We start from the raw sequence: 25778 nt of genomic DNA, 5'->3' as shown, positions 1-25778 counted from the left end.
TAAGCAATCTTCCGCGTCATCGTAGTGGTGCTTGTAAGTCTATAAAAATCTGCACGAACTTTCCCTAGATCTGAAACACGAATCCGAGCCACCCAAAGTCCGTAGATCATAACATCTAAATGAAATGTTTCTTAACGGGCGTAAAATCATAAAAGCTATGCTTCTACCTCCTGAATTCACTAACTTATTCAAAGCAGCAAAGTCCAGAGGATGGATTGATAGATAAACAATTGAAGAGCGTAATATAAAAATAGAAATACGCGCATCGGAATTAAAATATCTAATGAAATATTTTCTATCAGGCGTGACCGATTCCGCGCATTCCAGTGACGAAGAGGAAACAAACAATGAAGTCAGCAACATTTCATGCGTTTCCAAATCCGTGAGTATAGTGAAATTGGTATCATATCTCGAATATAAAATAATTGTAAGTAAAGATCGTTTGCAGAGTAATATTTTTAAACTTGTTCATACACAGGTTCAAGAAAGAGTTGTTAAAAACCTAAAAAAAAAACAAATTGAAACAGAAGAAGAAAAATTTATAGATCTAAAGCTTCAAGCAAAAGCCGCATTGGAAAAGAGAAAGCAAGAAGAAGAAAACCAAAGAGTTGTCAACTCTCTGAGAATATTTTGCCCAGCAAAGGCTTATGAAACTTCAGTACAAAAAATGCTAAAAATATCTAAGAAACTTCAAGTACTTAGCTCTAAAAAAAAGTGAAGAAGAGCTTCTAAATGAGCTGAAAACCAAACTGGATAGTAAGTTCTGCATAAAGAAATGAACTTTACTTTATTTCATAATGTCCAATCTTAGGCCGTACAAAGGAACAAGGAAAAAAACCAAAGAGACAAGAACAAATAAGAGTTTTGAAGGTGAATAAATCATAATGTGCAATGGTGAAGAAAATACTATGTGGAAAGAAGACACCAACAACGTGTTTGTTGACGGCCCCCAATATTGCCGTCGGATGACTATGATAAACCCTTTGAAACATTTTTACCTCTTAAAATGACATGTAGTTATTTACACATTGTATATTACAGTATTGATGTCATAAAGATACATTATTGGGGCGCACCCACAAATTTAGGTGTTCGTCTGATCTTTAACACAGTATAAAACTAAATAAATATTGATTTAACTTCTACACAATTGTTTCCCAAAAAAGTACTAAATATCGAAGCGAAAGCAACAAAGATGATGACGAAAATTCGATCAAATCCCGAAATGTTCACAATAATTGGAACGAATGCCGAAATGCTGACAAAAATTCGAATGAATGCCGAAATGATGACGAAAATTCGATCGAGTCCCGTAATTGTGACGAAAATTCAAAAGATTCAGAATTCGTTAATGAAATTTTGCCGCCAGATGAAGACGATAGCTTAGCTGAAACCGTCAAAGTGAATCTGAATTGGACGAGAAAGAAAACCCTGTTCAACCTGAAAACATGAAAGAAGAAGATGAGTTTCAAAGAAAGAAAAATAGTCAAGAGCTAAAAACATACAGTTTCAAAAAATGAAAAATAGAGAAGAGTACCAAAAACAAGGAAATAGAGTTAGACAGAAAAATAGAGATGATTTTGAAATATCGGAAAAAAGAGGAGAGCTTGAAAACCAGAAAAAATGAAGATCAAGATGGAAAAAACGAGCATTTAAATCGAAAAAATTAGCCAATCGAGGAAAAGAATGAAGTAGAAATGGATAGTAATGAAGATGTTTTCTATCAAACGAAAATTCAATGCATTCAGTGTTCAACAAATATTCGGTAAGTTATGAAACAAGAATAATTTTGTGTTTTGTTATTTCTATTGTCTTTTTACAAGGTTTAATGGAAGATCTCAGAGAAAACCCCGCAGTTAGTACAGATGTAGAATTGACAGCACACGACCTCGAGTTGCAATCCGCCGTAGCCTCTATTTCCATGCTTTTATCCATGAAAGATTCTGAAAAAGTGGAACATCAACACAAAGGTTAAATATTCAAAAATAAAAGTATTTACTATGAGCTAATGTATATTTTATTTTTGTAGAAACAAGAAAGTCGGTAAAACGTTTGAAGAAACAACACCGAGAAAAACCCACAGCTGCTAATAGTAGAGACGACATCGAGTTGCAATCTGCCGTAGCCTCTATTTCTGTGCCTTCATCCAAGAACGCTTCTGAAAATGTGGAACATCAAGACAAAGGTTAAATATTCTAAAGTATAAGTATTTACTTTAAGCTAATGTATATTTAATTTTTGTAGAAAGAAGAAATTCGGTGAAACGTTTGAAAAAAGAACTACGGAAGTTGTAAAGTAAATTGACCAAACTTAAATGATAAACCTTTCATTTCTCAATTTGTACATATTGATTCTTGTAAGCATTAAATATGCCTTCCTTTTTCAAATTTCATTGTTTCCTGTTTCGAGTTTATTTTATAAAAAGAATGATCATAATCCTTATAATATACATACATATATAATAAACATTTTCTTGTTTACACCCTGTTTTACGATGCCTATCTATTAGTATTTAGACGTCTCTCCAAACGTTCGCTTTGTTCTTTTTGGTTTTATAATGTAAATTTGTGGATAAAAACATTTCGCTAAAACGTTTTTCATCATTTATTTCTTCAATTTTCTTGTAAACAGAGCACCTATAATGGATGCTAGGAAAATCAACCCGCTTCTTTGGAAAAGGTGTTCGGTGACCAGAACCGTAGTAAAGATCATGATGAAGCCATGCCCATTTCTATCGGAAAGCCGTCCGCGGCGGTAGAAACTTCTGCCCTTGTTGATGTTGATAAATCTTCTAGAGCAAATAGGTATGATGTCTTTATTACGTTTTCCGGCACTATCTTCCTATTTTGATAAGACTTTTTGCCTTCTATATACCAAGAAATGACCGAGACGCTCTCCCACCATCTATCTATATTAGATTAACAGCAAGAAAAAACACTTAATGGTGGCAATTCTTTAACTTTTTAAGCTAGTTATCGCGAGTTATAGCAATCGTCTAAAGGGTTGATGTCAACCTCGTGCTTTATATGAGTGCGCGATATCTAAATAGGCTATTAGGCATAGGTGTCATTAAACCTTGAACGAAATCGGCGGATGTCTCGCGAATTTCTCTCGTGCTACTAGAAAACAAGGTGGTCAAGTTAAAATTTTACCTTATAAAGCAGCGATAACTAATCGACCTGCTTAACGCCTTCGATAAATTAGCACTAGTGAAAATTAAAAATAGTAAAAGTTAAACAACCAACTTGTTTTTTATTAGTACGAGGGGAATTAGCAAGACATCGCCGATTTTCTTTCAAAGTTTGATGACACCTAAGACTAATCATCTATTTAGATATCGCGCTCTCATCGACGGTACTAGGTTGACACCAACCATTTAGACGATAGTTCCCACTTCTTTAATAAGTTATAGAATTGCCCCCAAAGTCTTTAAAGCTGACCGAACACGCATCAATTTTTGCCAAAATTGACGGTTTTTTCGTTGATATCAACTAATTTGAGGATGAATATTGATGGTTGACCGCAGTAGACTCAAGTCTACTGCGGTCGACATCAGCTTCGATTGATGAGACAACTAACTAATTAGGAAACGTCTAATCACTTACCTAGATGCTGAGGCAGCAATATGGCGAACTCTTTTTGTGTAGTTTTGTTAGATATTGGCATAAAAACATGGGGAAAAACAAAGAAGATAAAATTAGGAATGAATGGAAGAAAGAGCACGAGAAGCTTGACCGCTATTTCCTTCCTTGCCTTTACAGCAAGACAAACTGGAGTTCTTGCCGGAAAAACTTACATTGCAATATACGAAAACCATGATTATTTTTAATTTTAGGTCTTTTCTAGTTAAGTATCTTCTCGAGTTTCTTAAACTACTTCTTGGAATCTTAGAAAACATGTGTTAAAAATGAATATATATTCTTGATTTTAATCAAATGATTTTTTTAAAAAATCTCTTGACTTAAATCAGTGATTTAAATCAAACTGATTTAAATCAAACAACCCTGATTAAAGGTAAGCACTTATGTTCATAAATATTGTGTAGATAGGGAATATAGCACGTGTTGGATGCAAGCAAACCCTGGTTATTAGATAGTAACGTAAAAAAGGACTGTTATCATGTTTTTGTTTGCCTTTCGTTAGATCTTGTGCTCTATAAAATATTATAAGCTATACTTTTTTCATTACATATGCGTGTAATTAATATCACAATATTTAAATCACAGGCCACTTTTGGATAGAAAGTCTGAAGGTCATTTAATAGTGTTAAAACAGACTACTTTAAGAAACTTAGTTCCATTGCTAGGGCTAGATGCCAAGGGTCAGCCGTATACAGGTAATACAAATGTTTAAACTAGTATGCATGACATATAACGATTAATATTATCGTATGGTCATCTCAACAAGCAGCTTCAATATTGATGAGATTGAGAACTGCGTGTTCGCGCTTGATATCAACGTCAACTACCGATGTGATTGACATTGGCCAGTGTGTGTGTGTGTTCGGTCAGTTTTAAGCTGAAGTCAAATTTTTGTCCAATGACCTGTCTATTCTAAACTTTAAATCGATTAAACCCCACTAGGTGCGGCGCTCTACTTAAAATTCCGGGTCACAAAGTAAATAGTTTTGGACTTCATAAGGCGTCAAGTCTCGGTTCGAGTCCTTCTCAAGTCCAATATTGAAGATTTTTAAGAACCCAAAATAATTTTCAAGTCCTAAAATTTTGATTTTCGAGTCTCGAGTCGAGTACTTGACTCGAGACTCGATCGAGAACTCGCCTTCATTCGAGTACTCGCACAGGTCTAAGATTATCTATACAATATGTTAATGAATGATGTTATTCTATAGTTTAGCTTGAATGCCAGTAATTAAATCAAATACCTATACAATTCATAGCAATTTAAACCAATAAACAAACGGCAATGTGGACTGTGGCAATAGCAAACAACGAAACCCTCCGTTTCTAACGTGGTTACGTTGAGAGAATCTGTGATGTAAACAAGAAAATTAGTTGACTAATTAAATGATATAACGACACTATCCTCCTGGATTAACCAGCACCACTGTTACTTATGAATTAAACAATCCACTGTTGGTAACATATAGTTTATAAAATGATAACGTAACATCACAGTATGACTGATTCAATAAGATCAAAATTGTTTTAACGAATAATCTGGTCCTCTACATTGGTTTAGTTTCAGGAATGATATCACACACCTTCACAATTAGTAGCATTTTAGTGAGATTAACAAATAATGAAACCGTTTATCCCTGTCTTCATATGAGAATGTTGAATTAACTGCGCTAACGTAAACACCACCCTTTTAACTGCCGTAGGGAAAACACATTGAACATTTTGTTATCTTTCCTGCAATATTTTGAAGTTGAATTCTTCACAGGGTGAAAACACTACCGTTGATTTCTAAACCATAATAATTTGGATAGATATGCCATTTTTTAAATAAAACTAGAAGCGCCAACAAACAGTCATGATGAATACAGTATTAAGTAGCGTAAAACCTAGGCCCTAGAGTTACGATTTTTAGCATGAATCGAAACAGACTGTGTATTTTTGTAATTCCAAAACAGAGCTTTCTTATAATCTTTAAAAGGAAAGACACTATAGACACTATATTGCATAGACAAACTAAAATAGAACTTAAGCCTTGGCCATAAATAACGTCGAAAAGCTTACTTTAAATGATATAAAACCTCTATTAACTGTAATTTTTTACCTGAATTACTTTTCTAGACCAAAATTTGACCTTTTTCTTATTATGGGTGCTACAGTTAATTAGAAAATACATCTAAAATTGTTCAACCTCGGATGAAGTAATTTGTTAGCGTCTACTGAATAAGAAATTTGGAAAAAAAGCAAGAAACCCAACATTTGGAATTGATCAACGTAACTTTTAAGCACCCACAAACCTAGGCCCTTCTAGTTGTCAACGAGAACGAAATGAAGAAATAGGTTAAAGTAAGTAATTTTTTGATGTACTTTCTGAATTAGTTAAAGTACAATAAGACTTCCTTAATTGAAAAACAAAACAGGTAAGTTTCTCATTTAATAAATGTTTGTTAATTTAGAAGTATTCCGAAAACTAACTTTGCTATAGTTTTTCCGTATCGCCTATGACAATTGCCTCAAAAGCCAAAAAGTTTTAGTGCTTTTTCTATGGGACGCTAACCCTTAACTAATCACAAGTTTGGGTCAATAAACTTAAAGCTTTTAATGAGTTTATCATTTGGGGGAAACATGCTCTACATTTCACTAAAAGCTTTTATCAGGAGTTCATAATAACCCGAAGTACGAAACTGGTTAAAAAGCCCGTAAAAACAAAGTTTCGCCGTAAAGCTCAGCGAATTCATACACCGCTTACCTCCCAAAGAAATAGTTACCCCATTTTTAGCGCCCACGCGCATTAACTTTCACACTTCCGGTTTGGCACTATTTTTATCTTGTGATTTTGAGAGCGAAAATGGCTCAAGTCTGCTTCTGTCGGAACGGTGTAAATTAAGCCTTGGCTAAGAAGTTGGCTTTTAGTCGGGGTTTCTAGTTTTCTACAAAACATTTAAACGATCGTCAATAATGTTTTGTTGTGATATGTGTGAGTGAGAATTCCGTGGTTAAATTAAAACGGTTTGGACAAATTTATTCGCAGTATCTTTTATATAAGAATTGCAACGTGTTTCTACGTCCACCAGAGTCGCCATTGTTCTTTTCGACGGAGATCCCAGCCAACGGAAGTTTTGGAACGAAAACAAAGGAGCATAGATACCACTACGATATACTGTAAGGTTGTATGTCCATAAACAGGCTAAACCTTTCTATGCGCAACGACAGAATCTTGTTTTTCGCGATTTTTACCATTAGCTCTATGGCCAGTTTCATACTTCCCCTCGAAGGGGGTTATTATGAGCTCCTGCTTTTATGTAGAATTCTTAACATTTCATTCTAATTCCTTCCTGTTGGATCTTGGTTTCAGGAGGTACAGTAGCTAAAAAGCCTCATATTCCGGTCCATGAAATACTTTGTTCAAGCTAAGTTGGTTATGAGGACTTTCCGGATTAATTTTATAAAACTCTGTTCTAAGTAGTTTTGAAATTGTTTGTCCTATATCTCTAACTTTTCGGAACTGTCAACAAACTGATGAATTAAGATTTTCCATGATTGAAAAGTGGTGTTGAAGGAATTACAGTAATTTAAGGCATACTTTAAAACTTATAAGTAACATTCGGGGTACTTGTTCTTTAATTCCATCAGCATTGTTCCTGCACTATTTAGCTTGTCCTCAAAAAGAGCTAGTTGAAAAAGCTTTCCAAAAGCAGTACAGTGCTCTAAAATTATGGCTACACATTGGTGCATAATAAGCCATCTTTTTGATGCAAATTTTAGAATTTTCTTCTTATGTTATTTGAAACACTCTTGGAATATTTTGAGAATTTCACACCTCTTTCCGTTTCCAGGTATACAGTATAAAGTTCATCACAGGACCTGGATAGTTCTGCATAACCTTTACTTGCTACCACAGCAGAAAAATGGCAGATAAACCTAAATTGAACAATATTTGTAACTTTTTCTTTAAGACGACTAACAAGTGAGTTGTGAATTCCCACCATAGTTGAACACCCATCGCAAGGCATTATTATAATATTTTCCATTGGAATTTCAAACTTACAAAGACATTGGCTAAAAGCATTAAACAACTTTTCTGTGGAAGTCCTTTGCACCATGTTTTATAAGTTCTAAAAAAGTTGTTGCCGAAGTGTCAACCACATATCGAACAAAAACTCTAACCTTAGAAACTTCTTAAAATCGGCGATATCCGTACTTTCATCAACTAGTATAGAGAAATTTGTATTTCGCAGACGTTCCATTGTCTTCTCGTTTTCCCTTTTGCGAGTAGCCCATTAACTATAGATGTACATTTAGTTAGTCATAGATGCATTTTTTGTAAAACTTTTGAGGCTTTGACTCAATCTTTCAACAGAGGTATTAGATGGTCTACAGTATGCATGCTACATTATGTTCTGTAAAGAACCCGGTTAGTTTATTTATAGCCATTTTTACTGCATTATCTTTTTTGGGTTTAGTCACAAAACTACTGGTGTTGGTTAAACTTTTAACGTTTTTGATGTGCTTAAACCCCTTGGAAAGTTTTTCTATTTCACTTTTATCATAAACAAACTTAGCATTACAAGCGATACATAACGCTTTGGTGGTTTTTTTTCCTTTACAGCACGTAACCAACCACGAAAATTATCATTACGAAGCCAAGTATCTTGGAATAGTTTGTTTCTTTTGTAAGGTGGCATATTGCTCTTGTCAATATTTTCTGGGGCGTGTGATAAATATCGTCTTCATCTTCATCAGAATCCATGCTTACTAAAAGGTCTCTGTTATATAATTATAACCCCTTGTCCCTAAGAGATATAATTGAAAATTATTATTATTATTGAAAAGGATTATTTCGAAAGTTAAATATAAGAATCGAATGGCTACTGTGGAAGAAAATTTACGTATAGGCAAGGGTTTAGAAAACAAAGATTAAGCTATTTATATAAATAGAAGTATTACTTGTTTTGAGGACAGTTGAATTTAACATAGAAACCCTCCTCATTTTAATATAGTGAGGAGCAGAAAATACACAAAATTTTTCAAACACCTTAACGGATGTTGGATAGGTTGAGGAAGAAAAGGAAAATGTATGTTTCTCTAATGTTTACAGGTAAATGAATACTATAGGGCCGGTATGCATTTGTATAAATGATCTGACACCCGTTTGTAATTTTTAACGAAGAAAACAAGCCTTTTTGGGGATAGCTTCTTAATGAAAAAGCATTACATTTTCGCGGTTTTTTAAGGGACATGAGACTAGCGCTACTGAAAAACTAGAGCGAAGGTAGTTTTAAGAATACTTTCAAATTAACAAGCATATTTTAAATAAGAAGAAATCATTGGCAAGGAAATTCTTAAATTAGTCGCTGGTCACGATATTATTGCTGATCTCAATTATTGGTATGTATCAGTGTTTTATAAGACCAAAGACGCTTCCTCTCGTAAGTCTGTTGCACCCGCAAACCCCAAACGACCACAGCCAAAGAAATTGGCACGTCACCAAATATTTGTCTCAATGGGGAGAAGGAGGCAAATCAGGTAATAATACTGTGTTGAATTGATCATGTCTACAAGACGTCATGTAAATTGAACAACGGAGACAAATATTTTAAATCCAACATATACTATTTATACATAGTAAATCTTAACTATTCTCTAATTATAGATATTATCCGCCATGTCCATGGGACATTGTGACGATGGAGACGACGAAGATTTGGTCACAGATGTCGCATATCAGACAAATACTGATGAAGCGACAACTGAAGCATCCTGTTTAACCGACGAAAATTCCACCCCTTCAACATCCTCGGGAGTTTCAAATTGTTCAACCCCGTCGGGTTTCAAAAAAACAAAAAACCAGTTCAAGTGCCCAAAAAAAGAGCAGCCAATGTTCGTTCAAACCGCAGCAAAGGGAGTATGTCCCAAAAGGAACGCATTGACGAGGAGCTATAGAGCATAGATGGGTAAATGTTACTGACCTTTGCATTAATATAACAATACTAAGGAATACTATATATTTGAAGGACTCTAGGCTTAGTAGCAGCAGCGGTGGCCAAATCAGCCAAGGACGAAACAGATGATAAAGAAGACAAATTTGGACAATATTTGGCTGAGCTGCTGCGGGAGATAACCCCCTCAAAACGGAGAAAATGTGAAATGCAACTCCTTGAAATTGTTAACAAGTATATTGATGAGAATGAAAAATGCTCAATAATAGTCCCAAAGACATCTATTTATAACTAAATGTTTATTTCAATTCAAAGTGTACATATTATTTTCCTTTTTAACATTAAATAAATTTTTCTTTCATATTTCATTCTCTTTGAACATTCTCTGGCATTTCCCATTGCCATGGTACTTCACGTTCTTCACTCCAAAAGAAGTCGGCAAAATTATTTCTTGTCAGTTTGGCGTCTTCGTTAAAATTTCTTGATTCTGATGCATTTACGGGGCGAAAAGAATTGTCATCATCGTGGCAAGCCCCATAATAATAATTGTCCAAGGAATCGGTATAATCGGCATATCCGGGTGGGCAGTAAACTTTCTTCGGTTGCCTTTTCTCCTTTGTTAACATGTAGTTATGTAAAACCACTGTCGCTTTTATCACCTTGCCAATATTTCTAGGTGCCAAAGGTATTGGTTTTTGAAATATCCTCCATCTAGCCCCAAGGATACCAAAAGCATTCTAACTACATCGCCTAATGTTTATACATAGTACATTAGCTCAGTACCAATACAAGTTGGTTTATGCATTAACTAGCTCTACTTAGACGATAATTAAACACCCTAGCTTTCGATGTCAAGTCTTTGGCAAAATATGGTCGCATAAAATCTGGTCTTAGTTGTAATTCTTCATCTCCAAGTAAAACATGCGGCATATGCATCCTTGTTCGTGGTAAACAGCATGGTGGTGGCAGACCTAGCTTACCTTTAACCAATGCCTGGCCAATAGGAGACGCTTTGAAAACCCCTCCGTCCAAATTTGACCCGTATCCGCCAATATCAACAGCCAAAAACCTATAGTCGGCATCTACGACAGCCATAAAAGCCACAAAATTTGTACCCTATACAAGGAGAGAGACATGGTATAATGAGTGTTGTCATTGGTAGGCATAGTTGTGTACTTTATAATTGTACTACATCGAACCACTCTTTGCTGGTTGCTGGATAACTACATGTTTCCTATCAACTGCCCCACAACAGTTTGGAAACTGCCACTGACGACTAAATTCAAATGCAGCTGTTTTCCACAATTCCTCCGTTTGGGCCTTGTATACATATAACTTATAATAGGAGTTATGTCAATAGTTTTTGGGTATTGCACCTTTAAATATAACGGCTGAAGACGTTTCCATAAAGCGTCGCAAGTTTCCTTAAGAACAACGTGGACTGTTGACTTATGGATTCTGAACCCAAATGCGGTGCTTGTTTAGGAATCACCACTGGCCAATACTCTGAAAACGGTACATTTCAAGGTAGAATACACACCCACATTTTATAACAAAGAATTGCCTTAATGTTATTGCTGGTGATAGTGGTTTCCGTGATGGTGGATATTTTCATCAAGGTTTTCGGGTGACATCCTTGTGAAATTGCTAAAATAATCCTTATCTACTCGTCTCATAGTCACTAGCTAGACGTTGAAAAACCTCATTGATTTACAAAACATAGATATATTGAATTCAAACAGCTAAGGCTTACCAATGTATGAAAATAACCTTCTTCATGCCGAAGCTTCCAAATTGGGTGGGTTCCCCACCTACGTTGTTTTCTTTCTCGTTTCTCTACTAATTGGTTTCTCTTTTGCAAAAGCAATGCTTTCTTTTTAAATAATAATAAAGTTATTGAATTAAGAAGGAGCATTCGTCGACGGCATTTTGCCGGAGTTTATAAACAAGCGTACCAATTGGCTCGTGCCTCAAGCTTCTTTGTAAACTTGCACACGTGGAATATAGGCTGAAGCTGAAAAATTTTACCGATCGCGGGAATACACTTTCGGCTTCATGCATAAGCAATCCTACGTTTTCTCGCTCGCTTATAAACGAACCTTGAGAGATAAAAATTGCGAAGGCGAAAACCTTAATTGCGATAAATGTTTAAGATCGTTTAAGGGCGAGAAATGTTTTCAAAGTCATTTACAAGTCCCTAAACCTCTTTGCGAAAAATTATTTCACTGCCCAGATTGTTTTAAGGTCGTAGATTATGGTAAAAGAAAGGAAAAACAGACGTGCGGGGAAATGTATTGTAACGTATGCGGGAAATATCAGGGTCCCGACCATCTCTGTTACATCCAACAAATCAAAGATTTCCCGTTTTTAGCTTCGTCCGCGAAGAGAAGACAAACTAATTTACCGAATTTTGTCTTCGTATTTTTCGACATAGAAACTATACAAATAAAAATGTACGAAGAAGACTGTAAGAACAAAGGGTTCGAACTTCAACCAATATTACTTATTAGCCGAATTGTTTGCGAAAACTGCGTTGACGAAATAAATTTAAGATTTTGCGCGTTATGCGGTCAATTTGGAAACTGAGAAAGAAAATTCGCCGGATCGAATCCTATACACGGTTTTATAGAGTACCTAAAAACCATGGCCGACGTTAAAAACGTCATTATAATTAGTCATAACGGTAGTAAATACGACCAGGAATTTTTATTAAGAGAAATAATGGAGCGAGACGAAAATTGGCAGCCGGAATTAATCGTGAATGGAACTGAGGTATATCAGATCAAACTTTACAATTTAATATTCTTAGACTCGTACAAATTCGTCCCAGTAGTTCTGGCTAAATTTCTCGCCACTTTCGGCTTTAGAGAGGATGACGAATCTAAGGGCTATTTGCCCCACTCTCTTTTTAACGTAGTTGATCATAATTTCGACATTAACAATCAAGAGCATACTAATTACGTCTTAGAGAAAGGTTTATCCCCTAAAGAAGCCTACGGATGCGAAAATTTTACCTCAAAAAATTACGAATCATTTCTTAAATGGTATAACGAAGAAAACCAATCTGAAAATGGTTTTAATTTCTTAAAAGATCTTAATAAATATTTCTCGAATGACGTGACTATCTTGAGAAAAGGTTGCTTGATATTACGTAAACTTTTAAAAGATAGAGTCGGTGTAGATCCGTTTCGATGCGGGGCGGTGACATTGCCAGGGGTTTGTAGTCACGTCTATCGCAAAACCTTTTTAAAAAAATATACGATAGGTATAATACCAAAGAATTAGTCTCTCGTGGCGATTGAATGGTTAGTATGGTTAGGCCATAAAAGAAACATTCCTATTTAATCGGCGTATACGGGGAAAGAAGCTAGAGTCCTTAATATGAAAGTAGACGGGATGTGCGAGAATGAAGAGTTTGAATTTTTCGGATGTTGGTTCCACGGGTGTAAAATTTTTTTCCCTTTAAATAGACATAAACCTATATCGGGTGATCCGGGCCAAACTTTAAATACTAGATGGGTCCGCCCAATGAAAATAATTAATAGACTCGAATCTATTAATAATATAAAATTGTCCACGATCTGGGAATGCGAGTGGAATTTAGAAAAGAAAAAAAAGTCCCGAAATTAACGAGTTTCTTTAGAACCAGAATTTATAAACTAAAATTAAAGAGCCCTTGAATCCTAAAGATAGTTTTTTCGAAGGTCGAGTAAATACCTTGAAAACATTCCAAGGAGTATCGAACAGATTAATTATTTAGATTTTACATCTTTATATCCATACGTAAATAAATGTAAAAAGAACGTGTTAGGTCACCTCAAAATATTACTCGATAATATACCCGATATTTTCGAATTTGAAGGGCTACTTAAATGCGAAGTTTTGCCCCCGTCTAGCCTCTACCACCCCGTTCTTCCGGCGAAAATTAATTATAAATTAGTATTTACATTGTGTTACACGTGCTGTAAAACTAAAAACCAAGAGGAATGTAATCACGAGCCTCGCGAAAGGCAATTAAACGGTACGTGGGTTATTGACGAACTTAGGCACGCGGTTAATAGAGGATACGTAATTTTAAGAAAAATCGAAGCTTGGGTGTACGAAACTACCGAATACGATAAGCCACGGGAAAGGGGGGACTATTTCAAGAATATATCGATACCTTTTTTAAGATATAAAACCGAGGCAAGCGGTTTTCCATCAAATTGCAACACCGAACAAGAGAAGATAGAATACGTTAAAAATTATAAATTAATGGAAGGTATCGATTTGAATTTAGATAATATTAAGAAAAACGAGGGGTTTAGGTCATTGGCTAAACTAATGCTTAATTCTTTATGAGGAAAATTCGCGCACAGAACGGTTTTAACCAAAACGGAAGCGTTGAAAACTGGTCGAGAGTTATTCGAATTATTATTAAACCCCGAAATCGAAGTTAGAAGTATTTTGACGATAAACGAAAAGACGCTTCTAGTAAAATATATACCTACCGAAGGAAACGAAATTGAACACAAACACACGAATGTAGTAGTCGCCTCATACACTACCGCAATGGCCCGAATTCATTTGTTAGAATCTTTAGCACAAGTTGGTCAAGCCTGCTATTATTATGACACTGACTCATTGCTGTATTTATCCCCTACCGGAGCCGCTTTATTAACAACGGGAGATTATTTAGGCCCACTTAAAAACGAATTAGAATGTTTTGGCAAGCGAGCGGATTGCGAATTATTCATAAGCGGCGGCCCTAAAAATTATAGCATGTCAATATTTGATCCTGACTCGGAGAAAAAATATAATATTACTAAAGTAAAAGGATTTAGACTAGACATTAATTCTGAAAAAATTAAAAATATAAAAAACCTTAAAACCTTATTGGGCGTAGAAATAGAAGATAATGAAGAAAATGAAACTTCGGACTTTAAAATACGTCTCCCTAAGCAAATAAGAAGATTACCAAGTCATATTGTTGTATCTCGCAATGAAACTGAAGTATACAGAATATTTTAGATAAAGTAAGAATTTTACCTAATAGTTTCGAAACGGTACCTTACGGTTTTAAAACTTGATAAATAATAGTCAGGAGACACTTGTATTTTACTTGGCAAAATTAGCCAAGTTTGATTTTATAAGTGAAATAGATTAAACACATCATAAACTATCGATTTATACTTGTCTTCAAAATTTTATCAGCTGAAATTAATTAGTTTTAATTCTTTCAATTAAACGAAAAATTCACTTTGTTGTTGTTGTTGAAACTTTGTGAATCTTAGACCTAAGGGTTTTAACTTCGCTACGCTTCCCATACGCTTAACACTACTTACCTTTATTACACAAAATCTAAGCAACATTATACTTAAATAAACTAAATTCAACCAAATAAAGTATATTTAACAATATTTTTGGTTATTTATGCTTAAAAGTGAATTTTTAAAACACTTTTAATTAGGTAAATAACAATATGCAACTCATAAAAAGTTCAAACTAGCAAAAGTCTCTTCTTCAATATTTTGAATAATTTTTCTGTTATGACATGATTCGTTGCAACGACAAAGGTCTGTATAGTTCAAATTGTTCTTGAAGCAATCAAATCTACCATGACAGCCTTTCTTGCAAGAACATTTTTGCAAAGTTAAAAGAGCTTCTGGTGCTGGAGGCAACGTACACAGCTGTGGATGGAAAACACCATTCCTTTCCTCCCAACCGAGCTCCGTTGATCTGCATTCTTTTTCTAGAGAAGGCAGACGTACCTTTCCATTTGTTCAACGATTTCATGACATATAAAGGCATTGGTTCCAAAAAGGGCAAATGCCTCCAAGATGCTGTCATCACATGCCATTAAGGTTTTGAAGTGGGATTTAAGAGCTTTGGTTGCGAAACATCCAGTACTATCACAGCCTTTAAAGCAAAACCAACCTATCAACGCTTAGGCTTTTTTTGGTCCTAGTCTGTAGTAGAAGTCGTTAATTTTATATTGGTATTTGTTTCGGATCATCGTTGTACTAGTTGGTATATCTTTGTAAAATCCTGTGAGGAACACTAGTACATCAGTGTCTAGCGAATATACATCCAGTTGAGTGCCTCAGGGACTTCTCGCAACGTCTTCGGCGTGAAGAATAATTTGCTGATCTGCTTCTTCCAATGAATGACGACCGTGTCTCATCTCTTGGCTTTCAAAAACATCTTCCAATGGACGATTCGCCGAAATCAGATTATCATGAGAAACTACTAAGATCGTCTCATTGTCTTAAAAATAAGACAATAATTTATCCGAAAGATAAGAAGTCAGATTCGTTTCAGAATGGAGAAGAAATTTTTTCACGTTATGAAATTTGGTTGCGTCGTTTACGTGGCAGTGGACGGCTGTATTTTTCCCAATCCTCTTAGAACGTGTTGCATCTTTCAAAGAAGCCACAACGTATTGATCAAACAGTACCCTTATTTCGTCGTGCATAAACCCATGCGCTCAACTTTTTGCACAAATTTATCTTAGAGTTATTGTGCCGAGGTGATATCCTTAGAGCTTTGGAAGGATTGCACGACGCACATGGCATCAATAATGACGACCTTTCTTTCAGGAAGTGTACGGCCATAGATTTTAGGACTTCTGGTAGTGGCAGCTTTAAAATTTCCGTTATAAGTTCGTGTTTATTAGCTAGCATGTGCATAGTGCCGTCGGGATTGAAAAGTGATGGAGGTGACACCTGAATCTCGAATTCCCCAATGGCATCTTTCGCGGCCAGATCTGGTCTTGCCTTTGCAACAACCAATAGTTTTAAGATTAGGCTTCTCTCTTCCTTAAGAGTTTAGAGATCACCTTTGACTTTAATGGTGGTTTGAGATCCGAAGTCCTTGAAATATTTATATTTGTTTCGTTTTTGTGAATCTCAAAACCCCACGGAACGTTGAATAAGTCTTTCTTCGACAAATTTGGAGAAAGCTGCTTTTCCAAGTTCATCCCTATTCACAATGTCATTTGCGATTTCAGTAGACGGTACAGAAACTGTCATCAAATTATGGATATCACCGTCAAGAAATGGATTGCCTTCTTTGGAAATTGCTAAGGATATACTTATGGCATGTTTAACAATTTTACATCCTTTATTTCCATAGCTTTCATGGTGAAGCGATGAAGGGGTTCTATTTTCTATGCCTGCTTGTTCCTTAAATTTTTCAACCATCGAACTTAACAGTGGTGCAATTGTGAAGTAATTTTGGAGAGCTGTAGGGTTTCCTGATATTCCAACGTCTCTGCCTCTGATCTTCATTTTCTTATGTTCCTGTCCAATTGCATGGTCAGGATCTAATGAAGTGAATGGAACTTTACCTTTGGTAATAACAAAGTTGCCATTGTTTAAAAAGCTCCAAGTTTGGGGATCTTCAATTTCTAGCTCTTTCATGTCAGCTATGTATAAAGGTGCCCAGCGACCGTAATTTTGTTGATCGTGGGCGTGAAAGTATATACACATTTCTTCTAGGGTTGCTAAATGAAGCTTCCAGTTGGTGCTGCCGCTGCGAGTTGCATGGATAAACGAAAGCAAGTTAAGCACTTGCTTAATGTAGTTTTGAAGAAAGGCTCCGCTCCCTTTGCATTCGGATGTTCGAACTTTTAGCTTTTGAAGAACGTTTTCATATGAATAGAAAGAATTTACTCGAGATTTTAAGGGATTTTACTCGGGGGTATTATTAAGCATTTGTGGTGTTTTTGAACAATTTTCATTCTTTGGATTATTAAATATTTAATGAGATAGTTATTCGCTTAATTTCAGTTTAGTTAATGTATAATGTCTCATATTAGTTGTTTGATTAGCTGAAATATAATTTTAAGATAGGCGTGGAAAGTTGTTCGTATTGTGTGCAAAATAATAAATGTTGAAAAATATTCCAAACTTAAACACTGAGCTTTTGAATTCACAAAGTTCCAGAAACAAAAAAGTGAATTTTTCGTTTAATTGAAAGATTTAAAACTAATTAATTTCAGCTGATGAAATTTTGAAGACGAGTCTAAATCGATAGCTTATCTTGTTTTTAACGTATTTCACTTATAAAATCAAACTTGGCTAATTCCGCCAAGTAACACCGAAAAATTAACAACTCTCCCCTGACTATAAATTTTGTAAATAAAATATACTATTTTAACGTGTCTTTATTTTTCCTATTTTATCCTAAGATAAATTTTTTGGAGGAACTTTGTCCCTCCAAATAATTTTTTTGGGTGGGGGGAAGGGCCTTGCCCCCCATCGCGCGCGGAATCCTCGGTAGCGTGATATTAGTTTTTCCGCGCGCGGACGCGTTGATTATTTATTTAATAACATTTCTCATTTTCGATTCATTCGTAATAGTATAAAGTTCGAAGAAAGCCGTATGGTACCTTTCAAACATCCAGCGTCGATATTGTTAGCCGGCAGTTCCGGTAGCGGCAAAATAGTATTCTGTTGTCGAATTATTAAAGAATTAGAATATATGTTTAAGCCTTAAATTGATCAGATTGGTTATTATTATTCGGAATGGCAACCTTTTTATAACGATATGAAAAGTAGTAATATTAAATTTATTCGAGGATAACCGGATGATATTACTATTTATGACGGCTCTAAAAATCTCTTAATGATAATTGACGATTTAATGAGCGAAAATAAAGGTACTTTAATAGCCGATATATTCACTAAATATAGTCATCATAGATCTATATCGGTTTTCTTTTTAGTACAAAATTTATTTCATAAAAATATAAGAGAAATATCTCTGAATGCTAAATATATTATTTTATTTAGGCAAATTAGAGATAAAATGCAAGTAAATTTTTTATTCAAACAAATCGATCCCTATAATTGGAAATTTATTCAAGAAAGTTACAAAGACGCTACCAAAAATTATTATTCTTATTTATTATTCGATTTAAGTCAAAATTGTCCGGAGGAATGGAGAATTAGAACTAAATGAAAGAAGATACATTGCGATACGTAACTTCATTTTTACGATGGCTACGAAACGTAATAGATCTTCGAAGCGGCGAAGGAAAGGAAATTTTTGTCAAAGTTTAGCTAAAAAACATATACACTTAATTAAAACTTTAAGTAAATTAAAAAGAAATCAACGTTTAGGTCTTTTGAAAAACGCCAATAAAGAACTTGTCGAAACTCTAAGCGAGGTCGCGCTTAATATCCTTAACGGAATTCTCGAATTAAGTTCGAACAATTTTAAAATTGATCTAAATATAAAAAATAAATTAAGAAAAATTGCCGATTAAAAAGTTAATTGGTAATTAAAAAGATCCTTATTAATTAATCAAAAAGGCGGAGGGATATTTTCACTGCTTTTACCCTTGGCCGCGTCTGTCATTGGATCTTTATTTAGTTCTAGAAAATGAAATTCGCTAAAAAAATTACTTTAGTCCCTTACGAAAAACCCGAATCGTCTCCGGTTCCCAACGACGTAAATACATTGAATAATATGGAAAACGATATGCGCGAAATAATTAACAACGTTAATTTAGACGATAAAACTAAATGGGTTTTATATCAAAAAATATGGCAAAGATATCAAACGACTAAAAATCCTAAGGAAGATAATTCTTTACAACCTTGGATTAATTTATTTTCTATGGAATATAGAGGACGCGCGAAAGATATTTTAAATTATTTGTCGACTAACGAAAGAAGAGTCAAGTGGTCCGATAAAGACGGATTCGTTTTTATAGACGAATCTCGAGTATTAAATAGCGATATTAGCGAATTAGTTTATTACGCCATTAAAAATTTCGACGAAGGAAACGTTTTATTATCTCCGCCAATTGGATGGAAAGAATTCGAACCATTGGTTGAAAATTACGTTAAAAAACTAAACCATTATTTTTTCAACAACAACAACAACAACAACCGACCCCACCACCACCACCATCAACACCTTCACTACCCCAACCATTTCAATTAACAACAACCCCGAGTTCGTTACCGATTAAAAAAGACTTAGAAATAAAACTACTACCGCAACAACGCCGAATAGGTCAATATTAAAACCTAAAAGAAAACGCGTTCTTACAGTAACCCCTGGAATAAAAAAGAAAAAAATTAACAAAGGAGAATGGGAGACTTATCGAACAATCAAGAAAAATCCTTAAACGAAATCTATTTCGACGTTTCGCATCCCGCTTCCTTTTCGAGTATCGAATCTTTATATAAGGCCGTAAAAGATAAAGGAATTTTGAGAAAAAATGTACGCGAATTTTTAGAAACTTCGGAAGCTTATACTTTACACAAAACTCCTTTAAAAATTTCCTAGACGTAAAATACCAGTTTTTAATATCGGCGACAGATTCGAATTGGATTTAGACGATATGAAGGCCTATTCTCAATATAACGACAATTTCAATTATTTATTAATGGGTATAGATTGTTTCTCTAGAAAAGGTTTCATTGTCCCTTTAAAGCGAAAGACGGCCGAAGAAGTATTGAAAGGTTTAAAAATTATGTTCTCTCCGGATAAAAGCAATTTGCCTCGCAAAATCTATTTCGATTCGGGTAAAGAGTTTGTTAATTTCAAAGTCAGAAAGTTTCTTAAAGAAAAAAATATTAATTTCCACACTTGCGAACCTCACTACGCCCCTTTCGTAGAAAGATTCAATAGAACGATTAAAACACGAATACATAAATATTTCACCCATTATAGTACTTACAGATACATCGACTGATAATTTTCTTAACGCCTATAATTCGGCTTATCATTCGAGTATTAAAATGGCTCCGAATAACGTCAACCCTACCAATATTTTAAGAGTTTATAAAAATATTTATAAACAAGATGGCGCCGGCCATATTATGCTTTGCGCGCCCTCTTTTGGCTAGAACTGGTGTGATTCCGGGAAATATTTTTGGCGGTATTCTCTTTTTCTTTATCAAATATCCTTTCGATTATGAACAAAATCAATTTAGTATGACTTTGGTTTAATATAATCATTGACCTTAAAATAAATTCTTTAACAAAAACAATTACAGTTGTTTTATACTATACAAACTATTTTTGAATTAGTATTCACAATAAAATCTTTCTAGTGCGGTTTGATAAACTCAATGATAGTTTCGACAAAGCAGTTTCAACGGTTATTTTCAGTTACAATTTTTTATAAACAAACATGATAATTTGTAGATTAAATTATAAGCATTAGTATTCGCAACAAAATCGTTCTATTAACGTCTGATTACTCAAATAACCCTTAATAATAAATTGGACCAGGCAGTTTGTAAGGTTCTTTTCACATACAATTTTTGACAAACCAAAATTATTATTTGAAGTTTAAATTTGCCTGTAAGCGTTCTTAATAATTTATTTAATTATCTGTTGTTTTAACTTATAATAAGTCTAGTCAATTACTTACCATGACTAATCTTAATAGTTTCTTAAATAAATAAAATACGTTGACGTTGCAAAGCCACATAAGTATGGTTCTAAATGCTATTAATAAATTTAAATCTAATTCCGCGCGGGAAAAAGGGCGGAAAGGCACCCAGCCAGCCTGCTAGCAAGGGTCAGGCCAATAGTTTTGCAACTCGAAGCGCAAAAGCAAAAACACAAATAATGTGATATGAAGTTCAAGTATCATTTTTTTCCTCTTGTTGATAAATAATATCCAATGCCAAAATTGTAAATTCAGTATTCAATCCACAATATATTTAGGTCTAATGGTCCAAATGTAATGAAACTTTAATAAGAGATGTGCTACTATCTATTATATCTAAAAATGGTTAAAAACTTTCAAATTAATTAGTTTTGTCAAAATGATAAATTTAGTACTTTCAGGCCCTTTCCAAGATTAAACATATCGCTTACACATGGCACTAAAAATCCTGTAACTAAACCAAATTACAGGCCATAAAGCTTACAACACATCTAAATGGGAAAGTTCAGAAAAGCCCTTGTGTTTCTACCAAGTAAACGTTACTATGTTAACGCAATTTTAGTTCAAAACTGTATTTATTGGAAATATTACATATTTTGAAAAACTATGAAGAGTAGAAAAATCATGATTAAGAAACTAACTGAAAGGGTGGGGGAAAAGTATCACAATATCAGTTACTGTTGGTAAAAAACCAGGATTTACTTGAGATATAGTTTTAAATTATACTTAGTTGTCAAGAAGGTCCAAGAAGAAAAAAGCTTCCTCTCAGCGGTACTCTACTTTTTCGATGACATTCTGAAGCTTCTTGCGAGGGAGACCTTACATTTTAATGCAATAATTTTTTATCAGTATCATTTGGTAACGAACGCAGAACGTTCTCATTATATGTGTTATTCAACTGATCAGGTTTCGCGAGACCTGCCCCTCGGCACGTTTACAAATCTAAGAATATTGGTTCAAGAGGTCTTGGTTTTATAATCTATTACCAAAAGTCTGATAAGACTTCATACAAAAAGTACTTAACTGATTCTCGGTTCTAGCTGTGGCAATAGAAAACATGTAATTTACACTGCAGACGACGGTAGTCTACACTAACCAATGAGAATGAGATACCTAAATTCAAAACTAGCCAATAGCTAGGCGAATTATCCGGAAGTTCTGAAAGTAGTACGAAGTGAGGTTTCTTAATTGAGAACAAACGGTTTAAACTCGGGTCGTCTTAGTTTTTTCAAGTTTCAACGACGTTTTAAATCTAGAATTGTTTCTAAGTGTTTCCCTAAACATTTCTTAGCATCAGGTAAGTAAATAATTGCAATTTAAAAGTTTTTATATAAAAAACCCAAGTTAAGATAACTTTCTGCTCTTTATAAAGCTTATAAACTTCTAAGCCTTGGCTATGCCGCCTAAAAGAAAACCATCATTAACTCCACTTATTCAACCCAAAAATCAGTCAACGCAGTGCGATTTTTATCTGAAAGAAACTTCTTCAAAAGCTGTTCAGATTAACCCCCTTTTGCGGAGTGCAGAATCCCAAACAAAACAACAAAGATTTAAAAATACCTGGACACAAACAACTGAAAACAGGAATGTAACAGAAACGCAGATAGCAGACTCACAAACCGATTATGTTTACACCAGTAATAGAACAACGCAGTGCGACTTTCACTTGAAAATAACACGTTCCATAGAGACGCAAACCAACCCTTTGAAAAGAAAATCAACACATTCAGGTGATCAAGTTACGAAACGATTGAAGTTATGCCAAGATGATTCAATTACTACTTCTGCATTAGACCTCATTTACGATTACATCTCAAAATTTGAACTCGGTAAGTATAATAGAATAAAAAAATGAATAATATGAGGAGTGTATATTAACGGTTTTTTTCATTTAAGCCTGTATTGTTTTCCAATGTATGAAAAGTGTTGATGGTACATTGCGTCATTTGGAAGTCACCAGATCTGACAATTTAGTAATTCTTCGAAACTACTATGATACCCCTATCAGAATGTTTTTTACAATGGATGGACGCTTGACTATTCTAAAACCATTCAAAAAAGCAGAGCAGAAAGAAGTATTTAGATCTACTGAGGAGCAAGGGTTAATAATCAGTTATAATGTAATTGATGAAGCATTAAAAGAACTAGTTGAAAATCTTGTATTTTGCCCAGGGATTCCCAAGGTTTGTGTAATTTTCTAAGCTGAATAATAGGTACGGAACTAATAAATTATGTTTTGTTTCTCTTTAATAGGAAGATTGTGAAAATATCAAAACCAAAAAACTCGAGGAAATTAAATATCCTTTTAGGAGACATCAGTCTGTTGATTGTCCAGTTTTTTATGCCGCACCAAAAAATTTACCAAAGGAACAGTTAAAAGCTCAAAGTTATCAGCATCAGTGTGGAAAATGTCGTTACCTTAATAGGTAAATTTCACCATTTTTTTTTAGCAAATATTGGAAAGTTAATTTTTTTTCTTGTAGATATATTTTGGGGCAAAAGAAAAAAAGAACTGAAGTCACACCACGAACCCATCTTAAAAGGCAGAGTGTGCTTTCAAGGTGCAGAATTAGTGTTTTAACGCCGAGGTCCCGAAAAAAACGGTTCATAGAAAATCGGACTTTACGATTCAGAATTAATAAAAGAGTTAAGGAATTAGAGCAAAAGTTGGAGGAAAGCAGTTTAGAGCTCAATATGGATCAACACAGAAAAATGCAGGAAGTAATCGCCAGTATCAATACTAATGGAAGTGCAGAACTTGAAAAGATTTTCCAAGAAGCAAGTGAAAAAAACCATACTCTAGGGATTGCCTTGAAAAAAAGCTGGAATCTGGATACTGAAAGGAATGGTTTCATTGATGATCAGATGAGATGTGAAAAAGGGAGTAAAGGAAACAGGTGGAGTCCGTTAACATACCGTATTGCTTTAAGCGTGTTTTCGCGGTCTCCGGCTGCTTATGAAGCATTAGCTTCCTTTGACATCTTTAAGTTGCCCAGTGTTTATTCTCTAAGGAACAAAATGAAAAACATTCCATCGAAGCAAGGTATTGACTTAATTTTTCTACAAGGAGAAGCAAAGAGATTCGATGAATTCGTTGAGAAGTATCCAGGAAAGAATAAACTACCTAAAGAAGGAGTGCTAATTTTTGATGAGGTCAAAATTATTGGGAAGTTAATGTGGAACTCGAGCAACAACGAGTTCATTGGCTGTTGTATTGATCCAGCAGAATACCCTTCAATGGACGATTTATTTAAAGAAAATACCGTTTCTGAAACCTTAGAAGCAGAATATGTTTTACAATTCTTATGGAGATGCGTTTCTAGCAGCTTTGATATAATTGGTCCTTATTTTATGTTGCCAAAAGCTGCTTCGAATTCTTTCTTAATTAACACCATATACGATGTCATCTGGGCATTTCAATGTGTTGGTTTGGAAACATCTGCTCTGGTTTGTGATGGTGGCACTTCCAATATTGCAGCGTTAAGACACACGATAGGAATTGAGAAACCCTTTACTTACTCTGAAAATCAGAATGGAACCTTCAATTTTCGGTTCAAGCCTTCCTTTAAACACCCATTTCTCAAGGGAAGACTAATATTTTGGATTGTTTGCCCAACACACCAATTAAAAAACATGATTAATGCGTTAAACCACTCCAAGGATAACGATTCTAAAGAATTTACGATATTAGGAGATATAGTATTCGGTTGGTCACAAATCGTTGATTTGTATGAAAGGGAAGTTGACAGACGTGATAACAATGAGTTGGTACAAGTGAAAGGTTTAATTTTGGCGTTCATCGAAAGAGATCCTTGGGTAAAATTGAATGTTACTCCAGCCAAAATTATGCAAACTCAGAAGGTTTTGGGTGAATTATTTAATTACGCAAATCCCATGGCAGAAGATCCACCTGATGATAAAGATAAAGTTATGGCATGCCACGATTACTTATTTGCGTGCCATAAAATATTTGAGAAGGGGTTATTATCGCACGAGAAAGTAGAGTCATTAACGTCTGCACCTGTAAAATCAATGCTGCAAGGACTGGAATTTTTTGAGTCTTGGGCAACGGAACGAATTTTGTGTGAAGCAGATCTAAAAGAAAAAACTGGCCAGAAATTTCTAGCATGGCAAACGTGGGAGCTCTTAAGAATTTCTATTTTTGGTTTCTGTGACTTTGCTGAAGATTTCACCTCACGTAACCCTACCAAGTATATTTACCCAGTACGCATAAATGGTTCTGCAGTGGAAACAATTTTCAGCCAACAAAAATATGTAACAGCAGGTAAACTCACAAGTTTAAACTACCGTACTTCTAGACGGGCATTACTAATTAAATGATACACGAAAACAACACAAAACGCAGAAGCTGAATATCGTAAAGTTGGAGTTGATCTTTCAAGCAAATAATCAATTTTATTCAACCAAAATGTAATTTATGCAATTTCACTAAGCCAAAATATAATTTCAAAGTTTATTTTAACATTTGATAATATCACAAAGCTTTGTTTTCATAAAAAAATCATATCGAGGATATCAATGAATCCTAAATTAATTTCTAAATTAATATTTTTTTGTAATTTTTTTAATGGTGGATCAATTAAAAATCATTTCATGAAGTCTTATCCTGAAATATCTCATTGGTAAATGAATTCATCCATCAGTAACTTTCGTCGCAGGACCCTTCCGCTTCTAGACTGTTTTGGACTTGAGAATGTAGTAGAAGTCGCCTCTTTTTTAATTTTGTGAGATTTCTTTGGCAATACTGATTTTGGAGGCTCATTGGGAACAGATTTACTTTCTATCACA

At 34.6% G+C, this 25778-nt stretch overlaps 1 protein-coding gene across 1 annotated transcript; it reads left to right on the top strand.

Annotated features, from left to right (window-relative positions):
• The first annotated feature begins 12217 nt into the window (after positions 1–12217).
• On the top strand, positions 12218–14584 carry LOC149704637 (uncharacterized). Its single transcript, XM_089865731.1, has 3 exons — positions 12218–12839; positions 13386–13835; positions 13917–14584. Exons 1-3 carry the CDS (start codon positions 12218–12220, stop codon positions 14582–14584), a joined length of 1740 nt encoding a protein of 579 aa, XP_089721857.1.
• Positions 14585–25778: the final 11194 nt, after the last annotated feature.

This window comes from Phalangium opilio, unplaced genomic scaffold, assembly GCF_054372755.1.
Source record: "Phalangium opilio isolate 3A_F unplaced genomic scaffold, DU_Popi_V2 ptg000015l_1, whole genome shotgun sequence".
Lineage (NCBI taxonomy): Eukaryota > Metazoa > Arthropoda > Arachnida > Opiliones > Phalangiidae > Phalangium > Phalangium opilio.
The sequence above is the reverse complement of the archived record's forward strand: the minus strand, read 5'-3'. Positions and strand labels throughout refer to the sequence as shown.